This window comes from Vicia villosa, unplaced genomic scaffold (assembly GCF_029867415.1).
Source record: "Vicia villosa cultivar HV-30 ecotype Madison, WI unplaced genomic scaffold, Vvil1.0 ctg.000364F_1_1, whole genome shotgun sequence".
Classification (NCBI taxonomy): Eukaryota; Viridiplantae; Streptophyta; class Magnoliopsida; order Fabales; family Fabaceae; genus Vicia; species Vicia villosa.
In genome coordinates, this window is record NW_026705165.1 from 433,685 (window position 1) to 454,102 (window position 20,418).

Genomic DNA, 20,418 nt, shown 5'->3' on the forward strand with positions numbered 1-20,418 from the left:
ACGTTTTATCTCGGGATGGTAAACCTGTCGTTACTATTCATAGATAAGCGCGCGTGCAGTTGAAGGGACGCCGACCATAGGTAACTGTGCTAGTCACCTCATTCGTCTTTATTATCTCTCCTCACGTCACGTAACATTAAATGCTTTTCATCATTCGTTTCACTTTATTTTCTTTTAAATACTCTTCAAAATGGTTTTTGGTTTCCTATCTCTTTGTTTTTCATCTTAAAAATTTTTTTTTTCTCTCTCTCTCTCTCTCTCTCTCTCGGTTTTCATTTCTTCTCTCAAAACCTAGCGTTCATCTTAAGCCTGTTGAAGCTCCATGACTCAAAGGCGACAAATCTCTGTGCATCTCGGGATGGCTCTTCTAATACCTCTCAAGTCAGACTCTTCTTTGATGTTGTTATCAACTTTCATCCAAAGACAGAAGACTTTCTTGAGTTGTGGGAAGATATACTCAACTTCTATGTTGAGTTTCTTGACCGAATGTTGTATTTTTTAATTTTTGTAGTCATTTCCTCTTTGGAAATTCTACTTTGTAGTTTTCTTTTCCTTGCTGCTTCTGCTTGTTTTGTATTTGCTAGGAATGTTTCTCATCTTGATAAACATAGGAACCTTTTGTAATATCTTTTGATTATCAATAAAAAAAGTTTCTTTGTTTTACATTCCAGTAAATGTTTTCTTTTGTCGTTTTATACATCTGAATCGTTTTTTTTATATTCTTTTTGATGTTATGACAAAAAGGGGGAGAAAGATAAATGATAAATGATTTGATTAAATCTATCAGTTGCTGGGTAAAGGCTCCCACACATTCACTAACAAGAACTGCAAGTTCTATATGGTTTAAGTGTTTTGCAGGTACAGAGAAGTGAAGAAAATCTTCAAAGCAAACACTAGAAGCAAAACCATGGAAACTGAAGCAAGCTGAGTGCTATCAAGCTTCAGAGATCAGAAGCAAGAAAGAAGAATGAATCAGAAGCACTGATAATAGAATTTGAATATCATTGTCTATCCTGTTCTGACAAAATTCTATTTGATCTGATACACATAATGTTATGGCTCTGATACATTATTTGCTCTGATACATGTTTTTAGCCTAAATGCTCTGATACATTTGGCTCTGATACATATCATGTATTTGAATATACATTTTATGTTCTAACTCGTTCATGCTGACTTTTGTCGTTTAGTTTTTGTTCTGTAACATTTCAGGATGTAGAGATGCTCTGATGAAGCTCTGGTACATTCAACAATGTTCTGATACAAATCTAGCATGAAGTGATGTTGGTAGACATTCAAAGTTCTGAAGCTATCCGAGGGAAGCAGAAATCAGAAGATGTGAATGCTCTAAAAGATCCAGAAATTCAAGTTCTGAAGCTGTCCAATGGAAGCAGAAGTCAGAAGCTATGAATTCTCTGAAGACAGAAGCTTATATGATCGTCTCTACCGAAATAATCAGGGAAGTCTTTTATCAAAGTTCTTCGAGTATTTATTTCAGGGGGAGATTATTTATCTCAGGGGGAGACATATTCATATGCTTATGCTATAGCTGTGTAATTTGTCTTTTGCCGTCTACTCTTTCTGATCGCAAATTCATATCATTTATATATGTTTTTGTCATCATCAAAAAGGGGGAGATTGTTAGAACAAGATTTGTTCTTATCAATTATCTTAGTTTTGATGATAACAATAATATGAATTTTGCTTAAGATAATATGGTACTCTAATCCAATGCAATTTCCCTTTCAGGAAATATATAAAGAGTACGCATAATTCAGCGCTCAGAAGTTGTGTCTCAAATGGTTCAGCATGCAACATCAGAACATGGTCTGGCAAGACATCAGAAGATGGTCGAAGCAGAATCAGAACATGGGTCTATGGAAGCATCAGAAGAACATAAGATCAGAAGCACTGAAGATCAGAAGATGGTATCACGCTCAGAAGCACTTCAAGGTCAGAAGATCAGAAGATGCTATGCACCAAGCTGTTTGACTCTGATGATATTCAAACGTCATATTCACAAACATCAGATCAGAAGGAAGTACACGTGGCAGACTACGCTGACTGACAAAAGGAACGTTAAAGCTACTAAAGGCTACGTCAGTAGACACAGCGTGAACAAGGCTCGAGGTAGTTGACAAAAGCGTATAACATTAAATGCAAAGCTGTACGGAACACGCAAAGCATTAAATGCATTCAACGGTCATCTTCTCAACGCCTATAAATATGAAGTTCTGATGAGAAGCAAGGTTAACGATTCTGCACCAAAACAACTCATATCAAACTTGCTGAAACTCTGTTCAAATCTAAACTCAGAATCTTCATCTTCATCAAAGCTCACTACATTGCTGTTGTAATATTTTAGTGAGATTAAGCTTAAACTGTAAGAGAAATATCACAGTTGTGATTATCGCTTTTAAGAAGCATTTGTAAACTCTTGAATAGATTACATTAAGTTGTAAGGAACTAGAGTGATCAGTTGATCAGTATACTCTAGGAAGTCTTAGCAGTTGGCTGAGCAGGAAGTCTTGGCAGTTGGCTGAGCAGAAAGTCTTAGGAGTGAACTAAGCCTAGAGTGATCGTGTTGATCAGTAGACTCTAGAAAAAGTCTTAGGAGTGAACTAAGCAGTTGTTCCTGGAGTGATCAGGTTGTGATCAGAAGACTCTGGAAGACTTAGTTGCGGCTAAGTGGAAAACCATTGTAATCCGTGCGATTAGTGGATTAAATCCTCAGTTGAGGTAAATCATCTCTGCGGGGGTGGACTGGAGTAGCTTCGTTAACAGCGAACCAGGATAAAAATAATTGTGCAATTTATTTTTATCGCCCAAGATTTTAAAGTCACACTTATTCAATCCCCCCCCTTTCTAAGTGTTTTTCTATCCTTCATCCATCACATCCCCCATCCCAGCCTCCACCAGAGCGTGCTCATAAGGCTGCACCTGAGCGTGCACAGTATACGCCTGCGGCGCCTCAGTCTTTTAGAGGTGCACCGTCTGATTTACCCCTTCTTTCTCTTTACCTTGACATGTTGCTAGACGTATCTTAGAGGGACAAATATGAATTTTAAATTTTGATTTCTATTACGTTTTAAATTATGAATTTTTTTATTAATTTTGAAATTTGGTTTGTTGATTAAATTCGTCTACATATTTATGCAGGAACGTGATACGCTCAAGGTCATTAACCATGAGCGGAAGATCAGTAGACTGATACCACCTGTTAAGCCATGGTTTGATGAGCTTTTACTGCTTACAGGGTTGAAAGATTTGGCAAAGTGTGGATACAGTGTGGTCAACTAGGGTATGATTAACGCTTTCGTTGAGAGGTGGCACCATGGACGTCGCCGTTTCACATACCACATGATGAAATGACGATCACACTCGACGACATCGCGTGTCTGCTGCATCTTTCGATCAGAGGGATATTCTTGGATCATGAGAGGATCGGTAAAGAAGAGGCATTGGATCTGTTGGTTGAGATGTTGGGAGTTACCTCTGAGAGTGCACTAGGAGAGATTGATAAAACCCGAGGTAGTCACGTCAGGTACAATTATTTGGCTCAAGTTTTCGAGGATGAGATATATCGTGCACGAGAGGCTGGTGGTGATGCCGAGCAGGTTACCATTCACAGGAGGTTTTCTATGAGAGCATATTTTTTGTATCTTGTTGGCACACAGATTTTTGTGGACACTAGTGCCACTTACACTAATATCATGTACCTATGTTTTTTTTGCTGATTTTGAGATGACCAACCAGTGAAACTGGAGGGATTGCCTGCTTGCGTATACTTGTACACGAAGTTGGATGAAGGGATTAAGTGGGATACAAAGTAGATAACCGGCAACATGCCACTCATGACGGTATAACTTCTTTTTCTTTGTGGCCTTTGTTAATTATTTTGATTCGGGAAACTAACTATTTAATTTTCTTATTTCAAGGATGGATCCTACAACACTTCCTCCGCATCTCGGGTTGGTCACTGGCAGCGAGTTATACTGAAGATGAGTCGCATGCCTGCGCATATGACCTGCTCCGAGGGAACCAGGCGATAAAGTTGTTCTGGGTGTACATTGACCGGTTGGTGCATGAATACATACACTTCTCTTCATACGTCGACCACCGTGAGATGATACCATTTGACGAGGTGTCGCTATTTACAAGTTGGTTGGCTTGCGGGATTCACAAGACGGTTACCTATATGCCAGAGCGGGTGATGCGTCAGTTCGGGTTCACCCAGACTATTTCACGGGATCCTATTGTATCTGCTCCACTCACGGTGATAAGGAGGGATATGGATGATTTGTTTGATGTTTTAAGAATCATCTTGTTCCTGAATAGGCCAGGAGTACCGTAGCACCAGACGACTCGAGCTACGAGTACGGTTACATGATTTGATTCTTTCGGGTGTCACATCCATACATGATACAGGATGCTCCAGGGAACCCACCGAAGCCAGCTCATCAGAAGATCCTAGAGGAGGAGCAGGCTAGGGCTGATCATGCGCCTGACTTGTTGCCCAGGTGTCATCGTATCATGGAGCTTGCGTGGGATGATATTGACAGAGGTTTGTTTCTTGATGGATCCAATGCTAGAGATGTTATGGATGCCATCATGACAAAGGCTCGTGAGGCTCTGTTACAGGAGGCATCGGCAAGACGCCTTAAGGGTGACATGCCGACTCATCGTCCGCCATACCTAGTAGTTTTTGTTGAATTTTTTGTTATTTGGTTGTAGTTTTTTGTTACTGTATATGAATTACATTTTTGTATTTGGTACTACATTTTTGCACTATATATTTATGTCTTTCTTCCGATTGTATAGTTATTTGTATTTATTGCGAAACAACCGTAAATATATTAAAGCTAAAAATGATATATTTGTCTGTCTAAAATGTTTCTGTTACTGGTAACATTAAAACCGGAAATATATTGTCGGTTTAAAATCGCAAATATACTTTCGGTTTTCAATCAATTTTAATAAAGATGGCGCGTATTGAAAATATAATTCCGATTTTCAATCAATTTTAATAAAAAATAATGCGAACCGGAAATATATTTTCAGTTTTAAAGAGACATTTTAGGAATTGTAAAGGGTCTTTCTTTTGTGCATTAGATAGAATAAAAAAATCCCATGTAATAATAGTAATGGACCCAAATGAAACAAGGTGGGACATTTCCACTAAAAAGCCCAAAACGAGTTTGGTAAAGAGGACAGAGTGAATCAAAAAGTCCTCAAGGGTTAGTAGAAGAGACACAGGACAAATATGGTGCGTCGGTGATGAAAACCCTTACCAACCAGCATGCATCATGACTTGGTTAAGAGACCATCAAGGTGATGAAATTTGAAGTGGGTGAAAAGGATGCACCAATAAAATAAACATGTAGATGAATCTATAAGGGGAATTTTCCATTATAATCGCATAGAGATATTATGAATTATTTAAAGGGACTAATGGTGAAGAGACACAAACGAAATTGAATGGACCCAATGCAAGAACAAGATGTTTTATTCTTGTCTGTCTTTGGATCTTATCGATTCCTATCATGCATTGCATGCTCATTCACATGCTAAGGTAAGTGAATTTCCACTTCTTTTGACTCTTGATTTGGATCTTCTAAATCTCATTTCTTCTTTTGCTTCTCACATATATATGTCTAGTCCCCTTCTAAAATTGTTCCTTTTGTGTCATCTTTCTTTTCAACGTGCTTTTTGATGCTGATATGTCTTTGTTTCATATCCATTCATTTTTAAAGATAAAAAAAATATACATTAGTTATGCATGGCTTAATCAAAGATTATATAAATGAATAAATTTATAAGTGAAGATATGGTGTGAAAAATTTTAGTTACTTTATGTTTACATCTTGGGTTTAGCTTGATTTTCGGTTGGGTTATATTATGAAACTGAAATAAAAGAAAGAGCGCAACTATTAGTAGTGTTCAAAACTTAACCAATCTTAAACTTTAAAATATTTGACTGATAAGGCTTGAGATATCTTCTTAATTATATGCCATTATCGGGAATTACTGGATAGTTGATATCAAATCAAAAAATCGTATGACTTATGGAATTATCATCTTTAAAAGTTGCTTGATAGTTTTCATCGATTTTCTTGTCGAAACCAATTGATGGTTATATCTGCATAACACCTACCTAAATCCACTTTCTCTCCCCTTTTGATGATGCCAATACATTTCTCTATGTTAACCCACATTTTGTGAGTTAATACATACATTAATCTCTTTTTCTTATAATAATTAATTTGATTTTTAAGGTGTTATTTTATTTCATTTTAGTTGTTTTTATAGTAATTTACTTGGAGCAGAATAGGTGTGCTCCCTTTTGTTGTTTTAATGTGTTTGTGCTTAATTCAAGGTTAACTTTATCGAGCTGAAGAAAGATTGTTGTGGTTAGTAACTGGGAGCACAAACTAAAGCAAGGAGCTTGACTTAGCTAAGGAAGAATAATTGAGAAGTTAGTTGGTTTCTAGGGCAAACATGGAAGGATAGCCGCATTGGAGAGAATATTTGTTGTGTTTAGAAGAAATTTTGTTTGAATCAAATGGATAAGGCTTAGAGGTACTTGAAGACAAAATATAGTACAATAGTACTTTGCGCAGACTGCAGCGCCATTTGCACCCTGCTCTGACAATCTACCACAAGACACCTTGTCCCCTACCAATGTTCTCTCGTACTTGATTCCTTGTTGGCTAAGCAGAAGAAATGAGGTGATGGCATTGATTATTACATGAGCTTGATGTGATTTCCTCATATTGGACCCTTGATCCAAGACATCACAAGAAACCCTAGCTCAAAAGGGGATGGGCAATTCAAAGAGAAAATACAAAAGATACTAGTGTTAGGATAGTGGAGAGTATATAGATTTTTCTTTTTCTCACCCAATCCTGTAGCACATGTTGAGCTCTAACATTATTGGAGTCATCCCTTGTTGATTATCCATTTCAAGGAGTCTTCAAGTTTCTCTGGGTTTATATTTTTTTTTCATTAATTGTTTAAGGATGTTCCTTTTGAGAGCATGCTTGTAGTTTGCACTCAGTTCATTATGAGCTAAACCTTTTGTAGTTGAGCAATCTGAAGTTAATATTAAGTCATTTTTATGTTGAATGATGTGTTGTTGAATGCCTTGTTTTATTATATGGTAACTTGTTTATAAATCTGTTTCTTTGACTGATCAACTTAGAAAAAGATAAAAGCTTGTTGTTGTGAGAGATCTAACAACAAGTGGATTTCATAATAAAAATGGTTGAAATGAGTAGGATAAAGATATTCACTCACTTAGTTCACTTAGAGATAAAGAACTACAACTATTAAGGAATTCAGAATACAAACAGATGTATGTTAGGGTTATAAGCGAGATTTAAAGATTTGTTCCTTTGTCCTTTTTATGCATACTTTGATGTTGTAGAAATACACCTTAAGATCACTTTAATCTTGCCTGGAACGACATATCACATCATAAACACATACTTCCGTCCATAATACTAATGGATCATAGCTTAACTCTTTCACTCTTGATATATTTTCATTCTTACCCTGCACTGTGTTAGATCTGTTTTAAGATAAAACTGAACTTGTAACAATCAACTATTATTTCTCTCTCTACTCATGCTTAATTTCAAAGGATAGTTATTTGCAAAATCAATCTAAGTAACAATTTCACTCCCTATGGGTTCGACACTCTTACTTTTATCACTTGCTGCATTTCAAACATACATGTATACTTGTATGTGACACATGTTAGAGAGCAACACTTTACTCCCTCAAAGATATATTTCTCCCATTATGGCATTATCCAAAATGTATATAAATAAACAACACAAACAAATATATCACATATATTATAAAATTAGAAACAAACAAAACATTAGAAGGGACAATATTTATTATAAAGCAATGAAGATGAAAGATGAAGGATTTAATCCAATAATTAATCATTCATAAATGAAAGAGTTATAATGGGAAAACATTGGAAAAAATAGAAAAATAAAGTAGATAAGAAACAAACTAAGAAAACAAGCACAAGGCTACTGAGTGTCATCATCATCATTCTTATCATCAAAAAGCCCAGGAGTCATAAAGCTTGTGAGCCAAGTAATCAACTTTGGCATCTATTCGATTTAAGGTTCTGGTGTGAGCTTACTGGTTGTTGAAGATGGTGTTGAGGACAATTTTAGTTGGCGGAGTATGAGGAATATCATAGTGTAAATTGTCCAAATTTGATGTTTATACTTGCTTCTAAGTTGGTGTTTGTTGTTGTTGAGAACCTTTATTAGTTGCTTCCAAGTTAGATAAATCCTCCTCTCGAGCAACCATAGTCAGAGCAAAATAATAGGAATAATCTTCCTCCAAAAGGTAAAATAAATGAACGTTACCTTTAGGACAGTGAAACTAAGAGAAAATTTCAAAGGAAATTGCAACACGAACGAATAGGAAGCAAAACCAAGAGTTTAGGAATTCTGATGGTGATCATAAACAAGACAGAAGGAAAAAAAGAACGCTCTAGAACATCATATGACAAAAAGTAAGGAAAAATAAGCAAAAAGGATTTATGAGTACTCCCGGTACGAGAGCAACACGGTCTCATACAGATAGGACAAAAGAAAGCACTACTAACGATCTAGATCTCCTTGAATATCACCCCAGATAATCAAGTATCCTAAGGTCAAAGGATTATCATTTTTGGCATACGAGGAGACACGTGTCAATGGTTCCTCAACAGAAAGACATATGGCACAAAAAATAAATTAATGCGTGAGTTCCCAACGCTACTGGTAACTTATCATTACCCTTCACTTGATCTAAACAACAAATTATCCCGGGGCATGCACGACAAAACCCTTCCCTTGCAAGGAAAAGGAAAGGGCTTGGAAGGAAACTATTTTGGGCTGCCCAAGAGACCCTGTATAGAGAGGCCAAAAGTGAATACTATTAAGGACTGTGTGCAAGAAAGGAAGGCCATCATCATCCTGAACGCAGAAAATCCTAACCCTTAGCTCATCACACATCGTTCAGATCAATCAGGAAATCCTCAACTTAACACGTCACATTCCACGTGAAGCGGTTATAACCACCATTGTTATATGAAAAGAAGAACACACCATTTTACAAGTAATTCAAATCCATCTCCATTACCCACAATTTCTCATTATCTCACTGACTTGGGCGATGAAGTGCTAATCTTGCAGGCACACTCCCGTGTCTCTATATCAAAAAGCTCAATGCACTACATCAGAAGTCCAACCACACAAATCCATCTCACATTTCTGGTTCCCTCGCGAAACAAGTATTATTTTAATATATACTCCATCGGTCCAAGTATTTATTTTATATATAGATATACACTCTCCGGTCAGTGTTATAAGCAAATTTGACTTTTTTTAGTTCATTCATACATTGATATCTAGTTCATATATAATCCATATACATCATTTGTTGAATGAACCAAAAAAGTAAAATTTGCATATAATAGTGTCCAAAGAGTGTACTTAATAATTAACATATACCTAAAACTAGGGTGGTAAAACGGACTTGGTCGCCGGGCATTGATCGTTCTGCTTGCATTTTTTTTGCAGAACGAGTCAAGGTTTTTGGACCGTACCCATTATTATGCTCGTCTTGATCTGCTCCATTATTTTGCGTGTTTTTGCAGACAAAGACATTAACATAAATTTTTTAATTATTTAAACTTTAGTCGGATTAGGGGTGCGGTGCCCGCCACCCTCTCGTTTTTTAGAGTCGGATTAAATTTTTACCCACACTCTCTACTATGTTCCCACTTTTTTTTTCTTTTAGATGTGCGGTTTGCCACCCCTACCCAAACATAAGTTGTGTAGCAATTAGGAGTCATCCTATTCTACTATGGATCACAATTGTGAATTGTTAATATCTGTTTCACAGCACTTTGTAGTCATCCCATTGTACTATGGACCCCAATTGTTAATATCTGTTTCAGTCCATTTTTCTCTACACCAGTACAATTTTGCACTCAAGATGGCAAAAACAGCAACTGAAATTGAAACCATGGTTCTCTCTGAGACAAATTATCAAACATGTAGAAGCATCATTCTCCATCTCTTTTTGAAGAAATGGGAAATTGCTATGAAGAAACCTCCATAGTGCCCTTTTGAAAAAGAAGAAAAACCCTTATTCAAAGGAAAATTCTCCAAAGAACAATTCCCTACCTCTATTTCACATCAATAATTAAGATACTTTTTGAATTGATGGAACTTTCTTTTTCCTATTGCCTTTATCTTTCTTTCAAGCAATGTGAAATTCCTATGAAGAAACCTTCAAAGAGTATTGTGACTTTATTTGACCAACAATTAAGTAGGTGAGGATTTCAAGCAACCAAAATTCTATGCACTTTCCTACATAGACTTATGACTTTGTAAACACTCATGTAGTCAACTTATCATTAATTAATACTCATTTTACATCAAAAAACAATATTGAATTGCATTGGCATAAAACCATTATCATTGCAAGGATAATTCATAGTTGAATGGCATCTATCACCACCAAAGATGAAGCCTCTTCATCTTCACCATCAAAATGGACTAACCATGTTTTCTTGAGTTTCAGAGGCGAAGACACTCGCCAAGGTTTCACCGACCATCTTTTCGCTTCATTGGAAAGAAGAGGAATCAAAACATTCAAGGATGACCATGATCTTCAAAGAGGTGAAGTGATATCAGTAGAACTCAATAAAGCCATTCAAGAGTCTATGTTTGCTATCATTGTCCTCTCACCAAACTATGCTTCCTCAACATGGTGTTTGGATGAGCTACAAAAGATTGTTGAATGCAGCAAAAGTTTCGGTCAGGCTGTTTTTCCAATCTTCCACGGTGTTGATCCGTCTGATGTTAGGCATCAGAGAGGAAGCCTTGATGAAGCTTTTAGAAAACATGAAGAAAAATTCAGAAAAGATCGAAACAAAATTGAAATGTGGAGGGATTCTTTAAGAGAAGTTGCTAGTTACTCTGGTTGGGACTCCAAAGGCTGGTAATGACTTGTTTTCGCTATCAATCGGTTGCTTTATTTACTTATTGTTTAATACAAGTCTCGTTTCCGTCTTTATGCAGGAAGGAGGCATCATTGGTGGAAACAATTGCTGAACATATTCATAAAAAATTGATTCCCAAGTTGCGTGTTTGCAAAGATAGCCTTGTTGGAATTGATTCGCGGATAGAGGAAATGTATTCGCTTCTAGGAATGAGATTAAGCGATGTTTGCTTCATAGGCATATGGGGAATGGGCGGCATAGGGCGATAAAAAAACTACCATCCTCACTCGGATTTCTCGTGTCCCTTATTCTCTTGGATTTAGAAAATTGCAAGAATCTCACTTGTCTTCCAGATACAATAGGTGGATTGAAGTCCCTCTTGATTCTGAATGTTTCTTGCTGCTCAAGACTCCGTAGTTTTCCAGAAGGTTTAAAGGAAATCAAATCTTTATCCGAACTTTTAGCAAATGAAACTGCCATTGAAGAACTACCTTCATCTGTTTTTTATCTAGAAAACCTCAAAGTTATATCGTTTTCTGGATGCAAAGGACCGGTTTCTAAGTCAGTGAATTCATTTTTACTACCATTTACCGAGCTGTTAAGTAGTCCACAAGAGCCTACTGGATTTCGATTACCACCAAAGTTGTGCCTACCTTCGTTGAGGAACTTAAACTTAAGTTACTGCAATCTATCTGAAGAATCAATGCCGAAAGATTTTTCCAACTTATCTTCCTTGGTTGCTTTAGATCTCACTGGAAACAACTTTGTTAGGCCACCAAGTAGCATTTCGAAACTTCCAAAGCTTGAATATCTTAGCCTAAACTGTTGTGAAATGCTTGAGAAGTTTCCAGAGTTTCCATCAAGTATGAGGGTATTGGATGCGAGTAATTGTGCTTCATTGGAAACTTCCAAATTCAATCTATCTATGCCATGCAGTCTCTTTGCATCTCTGACACAGCGACACTCGCATTTGCCTGTAGTACTAAAGAAATATTTGGAGGTTTGCACCATGCTTCTCTAACCTTATCAAAATAATGTTTTTGTGTTCATACGCCTGCGTTTTTCATAGAGAATGATAAATGAATTTTTGTGACATGTTCATACAGGCACAGGAACATGGTCTACCAAAAGACAGATTCGACATGCTTATCACAGGGTATGAAATTCCATCATGGTTCACACCTTCAAAATATGTTAAAGTTACAAATATGTCGGTCCCTCGTAATTGTCCTCCAACCGAATGGGTGGGATTCGCTTTGTGTTTCATGTTGGTAAGTTTTGATGATCAACCTGAGATATGTGATCATGAAGTGAGTTGTTACTTGTTTGGACCGAAAGGTAAGCTGTTTATCACAACCAGGGATTTGCCTCCAATGGAACCGTATGTTCGTCACCTTTATATTCTCTATCTTACAATTGATGAATGCCGCGACAGATTTTATGATGGCGGTGACTGCAGTGAAATTGAATTTGTCTTGAAAACTTACTGTTGCGACTCTTTGCAAGTTGTAGGGTGCGGTTGTCGCATTGTAAGTAAGCAAGATGTCGAAGATATGTACGATAACTATTACTAGGCTCTCTCATTATAGTACCTCTGGTTTTTTCATATAGTGCTGTGCAAATGATGTTATGTAATTTATAAACAAATTTGAAGTTAAGAGTTAGACGGGACTCGTTGTGCGTTTTTAACCGACGGTGTAATTTTACACTAGTTTGTTGGAGGACCGATACTTCTTAGAACCAAAATACGAAATTTCATTCATATGATATATGCTAGACAATAAGGCCAAATTATTGTTGACAAACAAATTTTACAGATTTTTGAATCAAGGCAATTAAAATGAAATCCACAAGGCTAGCCGAGACCTCTAGCTTCTACCTTACACATTGACCATAAATGATTTGCACACTTTGAACTCGAACGAGTAAAATCACCAGGTAAAACGGATTGAACACTTTGAACTAGAACGAATAAAATCACCAGGTAAAACTGATTGAACACTTTGAATTTGAACGAGTAAAATCACCAGGTAAAACGGATTGAACACTTTGAATTCGAACGAGTAAAATCACCAGGTGAAACTGATTGATTCAAAATGCAGATTTTCAGCTAAACCAGATGAGCAAATGGTTGCAACATTCTGTCTCAGTTGTTTAGGTCCTGATGCAAAAACTCCCACACTTGACCCTTTGATTTCTAACAGAAGTCCTGTAAAAAAAGAAGAGCGATTTCAATTCATAGAAAGGTCTCAGAACCATAAATAACGTATATATTGCATTCGGCCTATTACAGCTTTGAAATATATGAGAATTTTTTCTGAGACAGATGACTTACGGCTCAAGTCAGGTCTTGCACCATAGTGCACATTGGTAGCTTGAACAAGTGACTGATATGGAAAGCTTTCCAATTCTCTATCTGCATTATAAATCATTGAATTTGGCGACACTGTCGGCGTCGCCCCCTCCATGTTCTGAATCTGTTTAGCTTTAGCATTTTGTTTCTTGTTCAAAAGCACTGCAACACTAGCTACAACAGCTATCGACAGACATATTACTAGCATGTGAAGGAATGACCTTAGAGGATACGAGAATATCTTATTCGTGTTATGATCGATGGGAAAAATATAGTAACGAGTAATGATCCCAATTATGATAAGGAAGATGATGAAAGAGGACGAGATTATGGCACCAAGCCAAATCCAACCGTTTGGACCTAATATAGCGCGGATTGGTGCATCTGTTGGATTCGGCTTGAACCATAGAGTTTGAGGATGAATTGGAGTATCTGGTTTAAACTCTTTGTCTCTTGTGATGTAGGCCTCGATTTTTAGTTGCATGTTAGAAATGTCGTGTGGTGTCGCGGAAATTGGTAGGATCAAATCTAGCATTGAGAGAGATGAAGTGTTCTTGAATGAACAAATTAGGAGAATGTTTGGTGTTTTGCATTTGAATGTAGTGCTTAGATATATTAGCTCTCTAATGATTGAGATAAATGGTGTGATGCCACTTCCTCCACTTATCATCACAAGTGTATCATGGCTGAAAGAAAAACAAGCAAGAGTTAGTATCGAATGTTTGACAACAAATTAGATGGTTAATGCAATTCAAACCCTGCATCTGATCTGATGTCCCTGTACAACTAGCAACTGAATTCGTTTAACGGGACATAGTTAATTGCGATTTTGAACTTCATTAACCATGATTATTATGCGTATATTTGATATAGACCTTAGGTAATTGGTTGAAGCGGGTCCATATGGACCTTCAACGGATATTTGAAGACGATCGATCGGCGAAGGATTTGACAACATTTGGTAGAGCTTTTGTGTCCAAGTTCCTTCACTTTTAATGACAACACTTAGCTTATCTTGCTCCAAGTTACTATTAGAAGTAATGGTAAATGGATGCCATTGCAACTTTGATATGCTTGGAACATTTATGAACATCACACTTGTTGGATTATAACTCAACTCTGTAAAAAAAAAAACAACAATCAAATCTTATCTCATTAGGCCGAGTCTGAGTCTGCGTCAGCTACATGAATAACAAAATATCGTATTCCTTAAAGACAATGTTAATTACCATGACCCTTAGAGAAGTTGAGTTCAACGGCTTCACATGGCAAAACACGAGATGAAACTAAACGAACTTCGCGCCTAGATTGGAGGAACCTTAAGTATCGATCGACCATGAAGAGATAAAAACCGGGGAGCATAATGTAGGAAAAAGAAATGCCAACATGAAAGATGAAGAAGATGATGAAGATAATGTATAGGTTATGAGTGTAGAAAAAGAGTTCAAAAAATTTTCTTCTGATTTTTGGAATGGTTGCAACCCATAGGAACAAACCAGCAAGCAAAGATATCTCTCCAGCAAGATTTGATACTCCAACTTTGTCCCATTTTAGCATCTGCAATGAATTAAATAAATAATTAAATGATTCTAAAAAATTTATGTGATCATTATATAAAACAAATTCATTAAGTATAATGTAAGATGATAAATTTAAAGAACATTTTTTCTATCTTTTATTGAAAATATATTAACTATTGTACATATACATAAAGAATCTGTTGTTATGATAGTACCAAATTGTTATCTTCAATGCATATTTTTTTTATAAGAAAATTTATATATTATTAATTAAAATAGATTCAACTTTAAAAGAAAATTTTAAAATTTGATTTTATCCAAACATTTTTCATAAAATGACTTTCAAAAATATTAAAATATATAGAGTTTAATGCATTTTCTGTTTTCTTTTTAGATTGGTTTGCTTGCATTTTAATTTAAATTAATTTAGATGATAACACTCTTCTTCTTTTCTTTTTTCAGTACAAAGACAACTCTCTTATTGATTTTCTATATTCTATTACTAATGATTAACAAGGATAATTCATCCTTAATATATACATCATAATAATATTTATGATACGTAACTACTTGACAAATTTCATGGAGATGCAGTTAGAATAAACCAGAGAATGCTTCTTTCTTAGCATAACCTAATCTTTTCATTTTTTTTCATAAGCTACTTCCACTCATGGTAATTTTATTTGAGAAACTTAATACGTTTTATAAATATTAATTCATCACGCTTTACAAAATTATCTATGTAATTCTATTACACTAAGATTGATTTTAACCTTGTAGTAGCTATCTAAAAAATTGTTAATATAATTAATATTTTAAAATACATGTCATTATTATACTAAAAAAAATACTTGTTCTTAATATTCAACCAAATTTTTTTTATACTTGTTAATAATAAAAATATATCATGCTAACATTATAAATAAAACTTACATGGACAAGTCTATAGTTATTTATTACTAAGTCTATTTATAATAAAAATTTTGTTTTTTAAATATGTTAAATAAATAATGTATTTAAACAATATATTGATCAGATACATTATTTATTTAACAAATCTAAAAATATTTCTTTTATAAATAATAAAAAATACTTATTTAAAATTTTATGAATAAAAATAAAGATTATCAAAATAGAAAACAAAAAAGAGGAAACCAAAACTAAGGGGTCAAGATTTAAAAGTTTTTTTTTTTATATTTTTCTAATTTTGCTGTACAAAATTTCTAAAAATTTAACATAAACAATAAAAAAAAAACAGTAAAACACTTTTCATATCATACATCACACGTAAGCATAGATTATATAAATTAATCTTAATTATAACTAATGACTAATTAATTACCTGTGAAATTTGATTAGTAGCTACCCAATAGATTATATAACAAACTCCATGAGCTGTGAAAATCGTCATGAGCACGTGCCCAAGCCAAATATGGTACTTAATGCCACCCTCAGAAGTGAGCCCAAACATTGGTAGCACGGACGTGCCACGTGCCACCGGAAAAAACAACAACACCAAACATATGTTTCCGACCAATTCTAACCTTATTCCCACACTCTCCAATTTCTCTTGCCACCTGTCACAAATCACAAAATAAGGTTCGAATTCTACCATTCACGATTCTGAGTTTGTTTCATTATAAATTTTTAATGATTATAAATTGAATATTCTCTGCGTACAACTACTTACACTTTAGGGCCGTGTTTTTCCACGGGTGACGATGTAATTGCTACAAAGTCATTATGTAAATAAGTTGCAAGGGTCCAAACAAGAAGAGCAATGAACATAAGCAAGAAAGTTATTTCAGTGATTGAAACAATTCCAAGAGGATCTTTTACAAGCAATGGACGTTTCCATATTGTTGATTCATGTTTCTTGCCATTGCCACTGATTTTACAAAAAATTAATTAAATTCAAATTAAATTAAACATAAAGTTTAAAAGAAAACCATTGATTATTGATTAAGAGAAGAAAAACGTTACATTTCATTTGATTTTTTGGCTATGTGGATATAAACACATCCAAGAGTGGCAATCAACAAGACTGGAAAAGTGTATATAAGAATCCTAAACCCTGAAATGAAATCACAACATTATTATTAATTAATAATCAACATGAAAATATGAAATAAATTATTAATACAATAATTGAAGGAAAATAAAAGAGTATAACCTTGAACACCAAGATAAGTAGAATTAGTCTTTGCTTGAATTTTGGGAATCCATTTTTGTTTGAAAGTTGTTGTAGGCATCATAATGAAAATGAAAAGTAAACCCAGAGAAACTAAAATCACAAATAATTTTATGATAGATTTAACCATGGTGTATTTTATTTGAGAAGGTGATCTTTTCACATTTTCTTGAGCCATTTTCTTCTCTTTCTTTTGAGTGTTTTGTGTGTAAATTTAACTGTTTCGAGAGAAGAAAGAGACGATTCTAAATGATGAGAATCTTGAAAGGAACTTTGGGTATTTATAGAAAAAAATTAGAATAGAAATATTATTATTATAATTACAAAGGGACGATTAGCAACATATAAGTATTTTATTTTCATGTATAGGCAGAATGTAGACAAAATATTTTAAGAATGTTTTGATTTGATGGATCTCTCTCACTCATTTTTTTTCTTATGAATGATATTATTATATATTAAGATATATATAGTTATATAAATTGGTTAGTTAGATTATTAAAGAAGTACTATGAACTTGTTTGTTTTTCTTTTTAATAAATATGGTCAAAATCTATTATAAAAGTTAAAATACAGTAAAAAAAATTACTTTTTAAGAATATATATTTTAAAAAATTACAAAGAAATATTTAAAATATCTTTAGATTTTAAGTAATTTTTCAAAATTTTGATACCCAAATAAAATGATAACAAATATACAAAAGACCTCAAATAACAATATATGAAAAATTATTTTAAATGAATATTTATTTGAAGATTTAAAAAAAAATCATAAATTTTTTAAATAAAAAATGTGTAATATCATAAAAATTATTTTTGAGATTCTCCGCACCATCCCACTTCGATGAGATTGTTGTGCATTCAAATTTATCAGCCTTCTGTCGACATTGTTTCCCTCTATTTTGTCTCTTTACCATTATTAGAATTTGGAATTTTTTTATTGGTGAAAATAGAGGGTTTGAATGCGGAAGAGAGAATATAATTAAGGGTGCGAATCTATATTGATAATACTATTTCCAAAGTATTTAAACAATTAAAAGTGGATTGAGACACAAGCAACAAGTCAAATAACTGGAAAAAAATTAATTTTGTGTGCCTGTAACCGGTTACACAAAACTTGTAACTGGTTGTAGCTGCTAAAAACTCAAAAAACACTATCAGTGATAATCGTTTACTGTGAATGCGTAACCGGTTACACCAACGCCAGAATCATTTTATCTCAGCTTATTTGACTTTTTACACATGTTTGTAATCAGTTACACCCTCGTGATAACCGGTTACAACACTTGAATTATCAATTTTCACTTAACACACCACCTTAATTCAAGTGCTCCATGTCTTCCATGCCTATGTTCATCTTCAATCTCCTTAACACTTCAATTGTAACCCCCTTGGTAAAATAATCAGCCACTTGGTCTTCACTTCTACAATATCTCAATATCAACCTTCGTTCACTGACGAGTTTCCTCAAGTAGTCAAACCTCACCTCAATATGCTTGTTCATCCCATGTGTAATTGGGTTCTTAGCAATGTTTATCGCGGAAACATTATCAACCATGAACGTTACAACATCACCCCATCGCTGCCCAGCTCCTTCAGTAGATTCATTATTCACACGACTTGCACGCACACAACGAAGCAACAATGTACTCGGCATCACAAGAAGAAAGTGCTACTACCGGTTCCTTCAAACACTATGATATTGGTGTTCCACCAAACATAAAGATGTATTCAACTGTAGACTTTCGATAGTCTAAAACTCCGCGCCAATTAGAACCATTTAAACTGAGTAAATTACTTTTTTTTGCCCGTGTTCGCTGCGGAAAAGAGAATTCCACAGCCAGTAGATCCTTTGATGTATCTTAAAATCCTGTTGATTGTTGTCAAGTGAGACATATTCGTTCTCTCCATGAATCTACTCATAATACCAACACTAGATGCCAAATTTGGTCGTGTATTTTACAAGTAACGCAAGGATCCAATCAGAATCCTATACTGATTTGGAATAAAATCTTGCTCATCCTCATTCTTCGACAATTGTAGCCTCAGTTCAGCTGGAGTAATGGTAGCATTACGATGCTCTATGTCAAACTTCTTCAAAATCTCAAGCGCATACCATCTTGGACTTGTGGAACTTAATACTAAGGAAGTATATCATGAGGCCAAGGTTGGTCATCCCAAAATCTTTCATAAGCTCACTTTTGAACTTAGAAATGCACTTTCTGTCGTTGCCCGTAATCCACGAATCATCTACGTATAGACAAAGGATTATCACCCCTTCATTTGTATCCCTCTTCACATACAGGCCATATTCGCATACACACATCTTGAAGCTAGTCTCCTTTATGAAACATTTTATCCTCTTATTCCAAGCTCTTTGAGATTATTTCAAACCACCCAATATTTTCTTCAATTTGTATAACTTTGAATCTTGGTTTTACACAACAAAACAAGGAGGCTGCTCTACATAAACTTCCTTTTTAAGCGGTCCGTTCAAAAATACAAATTTGGCATCCATTTGATAGATGGACCAATTATTGTTATTCGCAATACCAACAACTAATCTAATGGTTTCAATTCTAGCAACCGGTGCAAATACCTCTTAAAATTCTATGTCTTCTCTTTGCGGAAATCCCTTTGCAACTAATTGAACCTTATGCTTGATTATTTTACCCTTGGGATTTTCCTTCACTTTGAATACCCACTGACACCAATTGGATTCTTTTCTTCCGATAGATTAACTAATTCTCAAGTACTATTTTTCTCAATGGATTCCGACTCATCCTTCATAGAACAAGTCCATTTTGGATCACTCAATCTCTCTTCCGTCTTAACGGATTCAGATTCGGCCATAGTTGCAAAATGGATGAAATCACCATCATTATTGACTTTGTTGTCTCAGAACATCTCACAATCTTAGAGGCAAACATATTTGCCTTGTTAGTCTTCTTACGTTCTCTTCAATCCGGGCTTCAACGGGGCTTGTTCTGCACTCTCAAACTCTTTAGAAACTAAAATTTCAATGTTGCAACTAGTTACAGTTTTCTGGTAACCATTTACAAGTTGTTGTAGCTTCTTTATTTCGTCAAAAATGATATCTCGGTTGATCAGAATCCTTATGTTTGTTGTATCATACAAATTGTAACCTCTGGTGGAGTGATACCTAACATGTATCATAAATTCTCCCTTATCGTCCAGCTTCTTTCTAAGTTGCTTTGGAACATGTCGATATGCTACATAATTGAAAACTTTCAAGTGGTTCAGATTCAGTTTAAATTCGGACCATACCTCTTCCAGTTATCTTTTGAAGTTTCTTTGTTGGATACCTTTT

The 20,418-nt window shown here is 34.9% G+C and overlaps 1 protein-coding gene and 1 pseudogene across 1 annotated transcript; one reads left to right on the plus strand and one right to left on the minus strand.

The window, feature by feature from the left end:
* Window positions 1–10,492: 10,492 nt before the first annotated feature.
* Window positions 10,493–12,866, plus strand: LOC131627468 (TMV resistance protein N-like; annotated as a pseudogene).
* On the minus strand, window positions 12,755–17,343 carry LOC131627467 (ferric reduction oxidase 2-like). Its single transcript, XM_058898323.1, has 8 exons — window positions 17,070–17,343; window positions 16,880–16,970; window positions 16,587–16,784; window positions 16,239–16,473; window positions 14,606–14,933; window positions 14,252–14,495; window positions 13,359–14,062; window positions 12,755–13,232 (listed from the first exon to the last, which is right to left on the minus strand). Exons 1-8 carry the CDS (start codon window positions 17,263–17,265, stop codon window positions 13,093–13,095), a joined length of 2,136 nt encoding a protein of 711 aa, XP_058754306.1. The 5' UTR covers window positions 17,266–17,343; the 3' UTR covers window positions 12,755–13,092.
* Between the last annotated feature and the right edge of the window lie 3,075 nt (window positions 17,344–20,418).

Bases quoted from the DNA above. Each gene is read 5' to 3' on its own strand.
- LOC131627467 (XM_058898323.1), bottom strand. From the start codon at position 17,265: ATGGCTCAAGAAAATGTGAAAAGATCACCTTCTCAAATAAAATACACC. The intron at 16,474-16,586 runs GTAAGTAGTTGT...GATTTGTGACAG, and splicing joins GAAAAACACGGCCCTAAAGT to GTGGCAAGAGAAATTGGAGA. The intron at 14,063-14,251 runs GTCTATATCAAA...TTTTTCTTTCAG, and splicing joins GCTTCAACCAATTACCTAAG to CCATGATACACTTGTGATGA.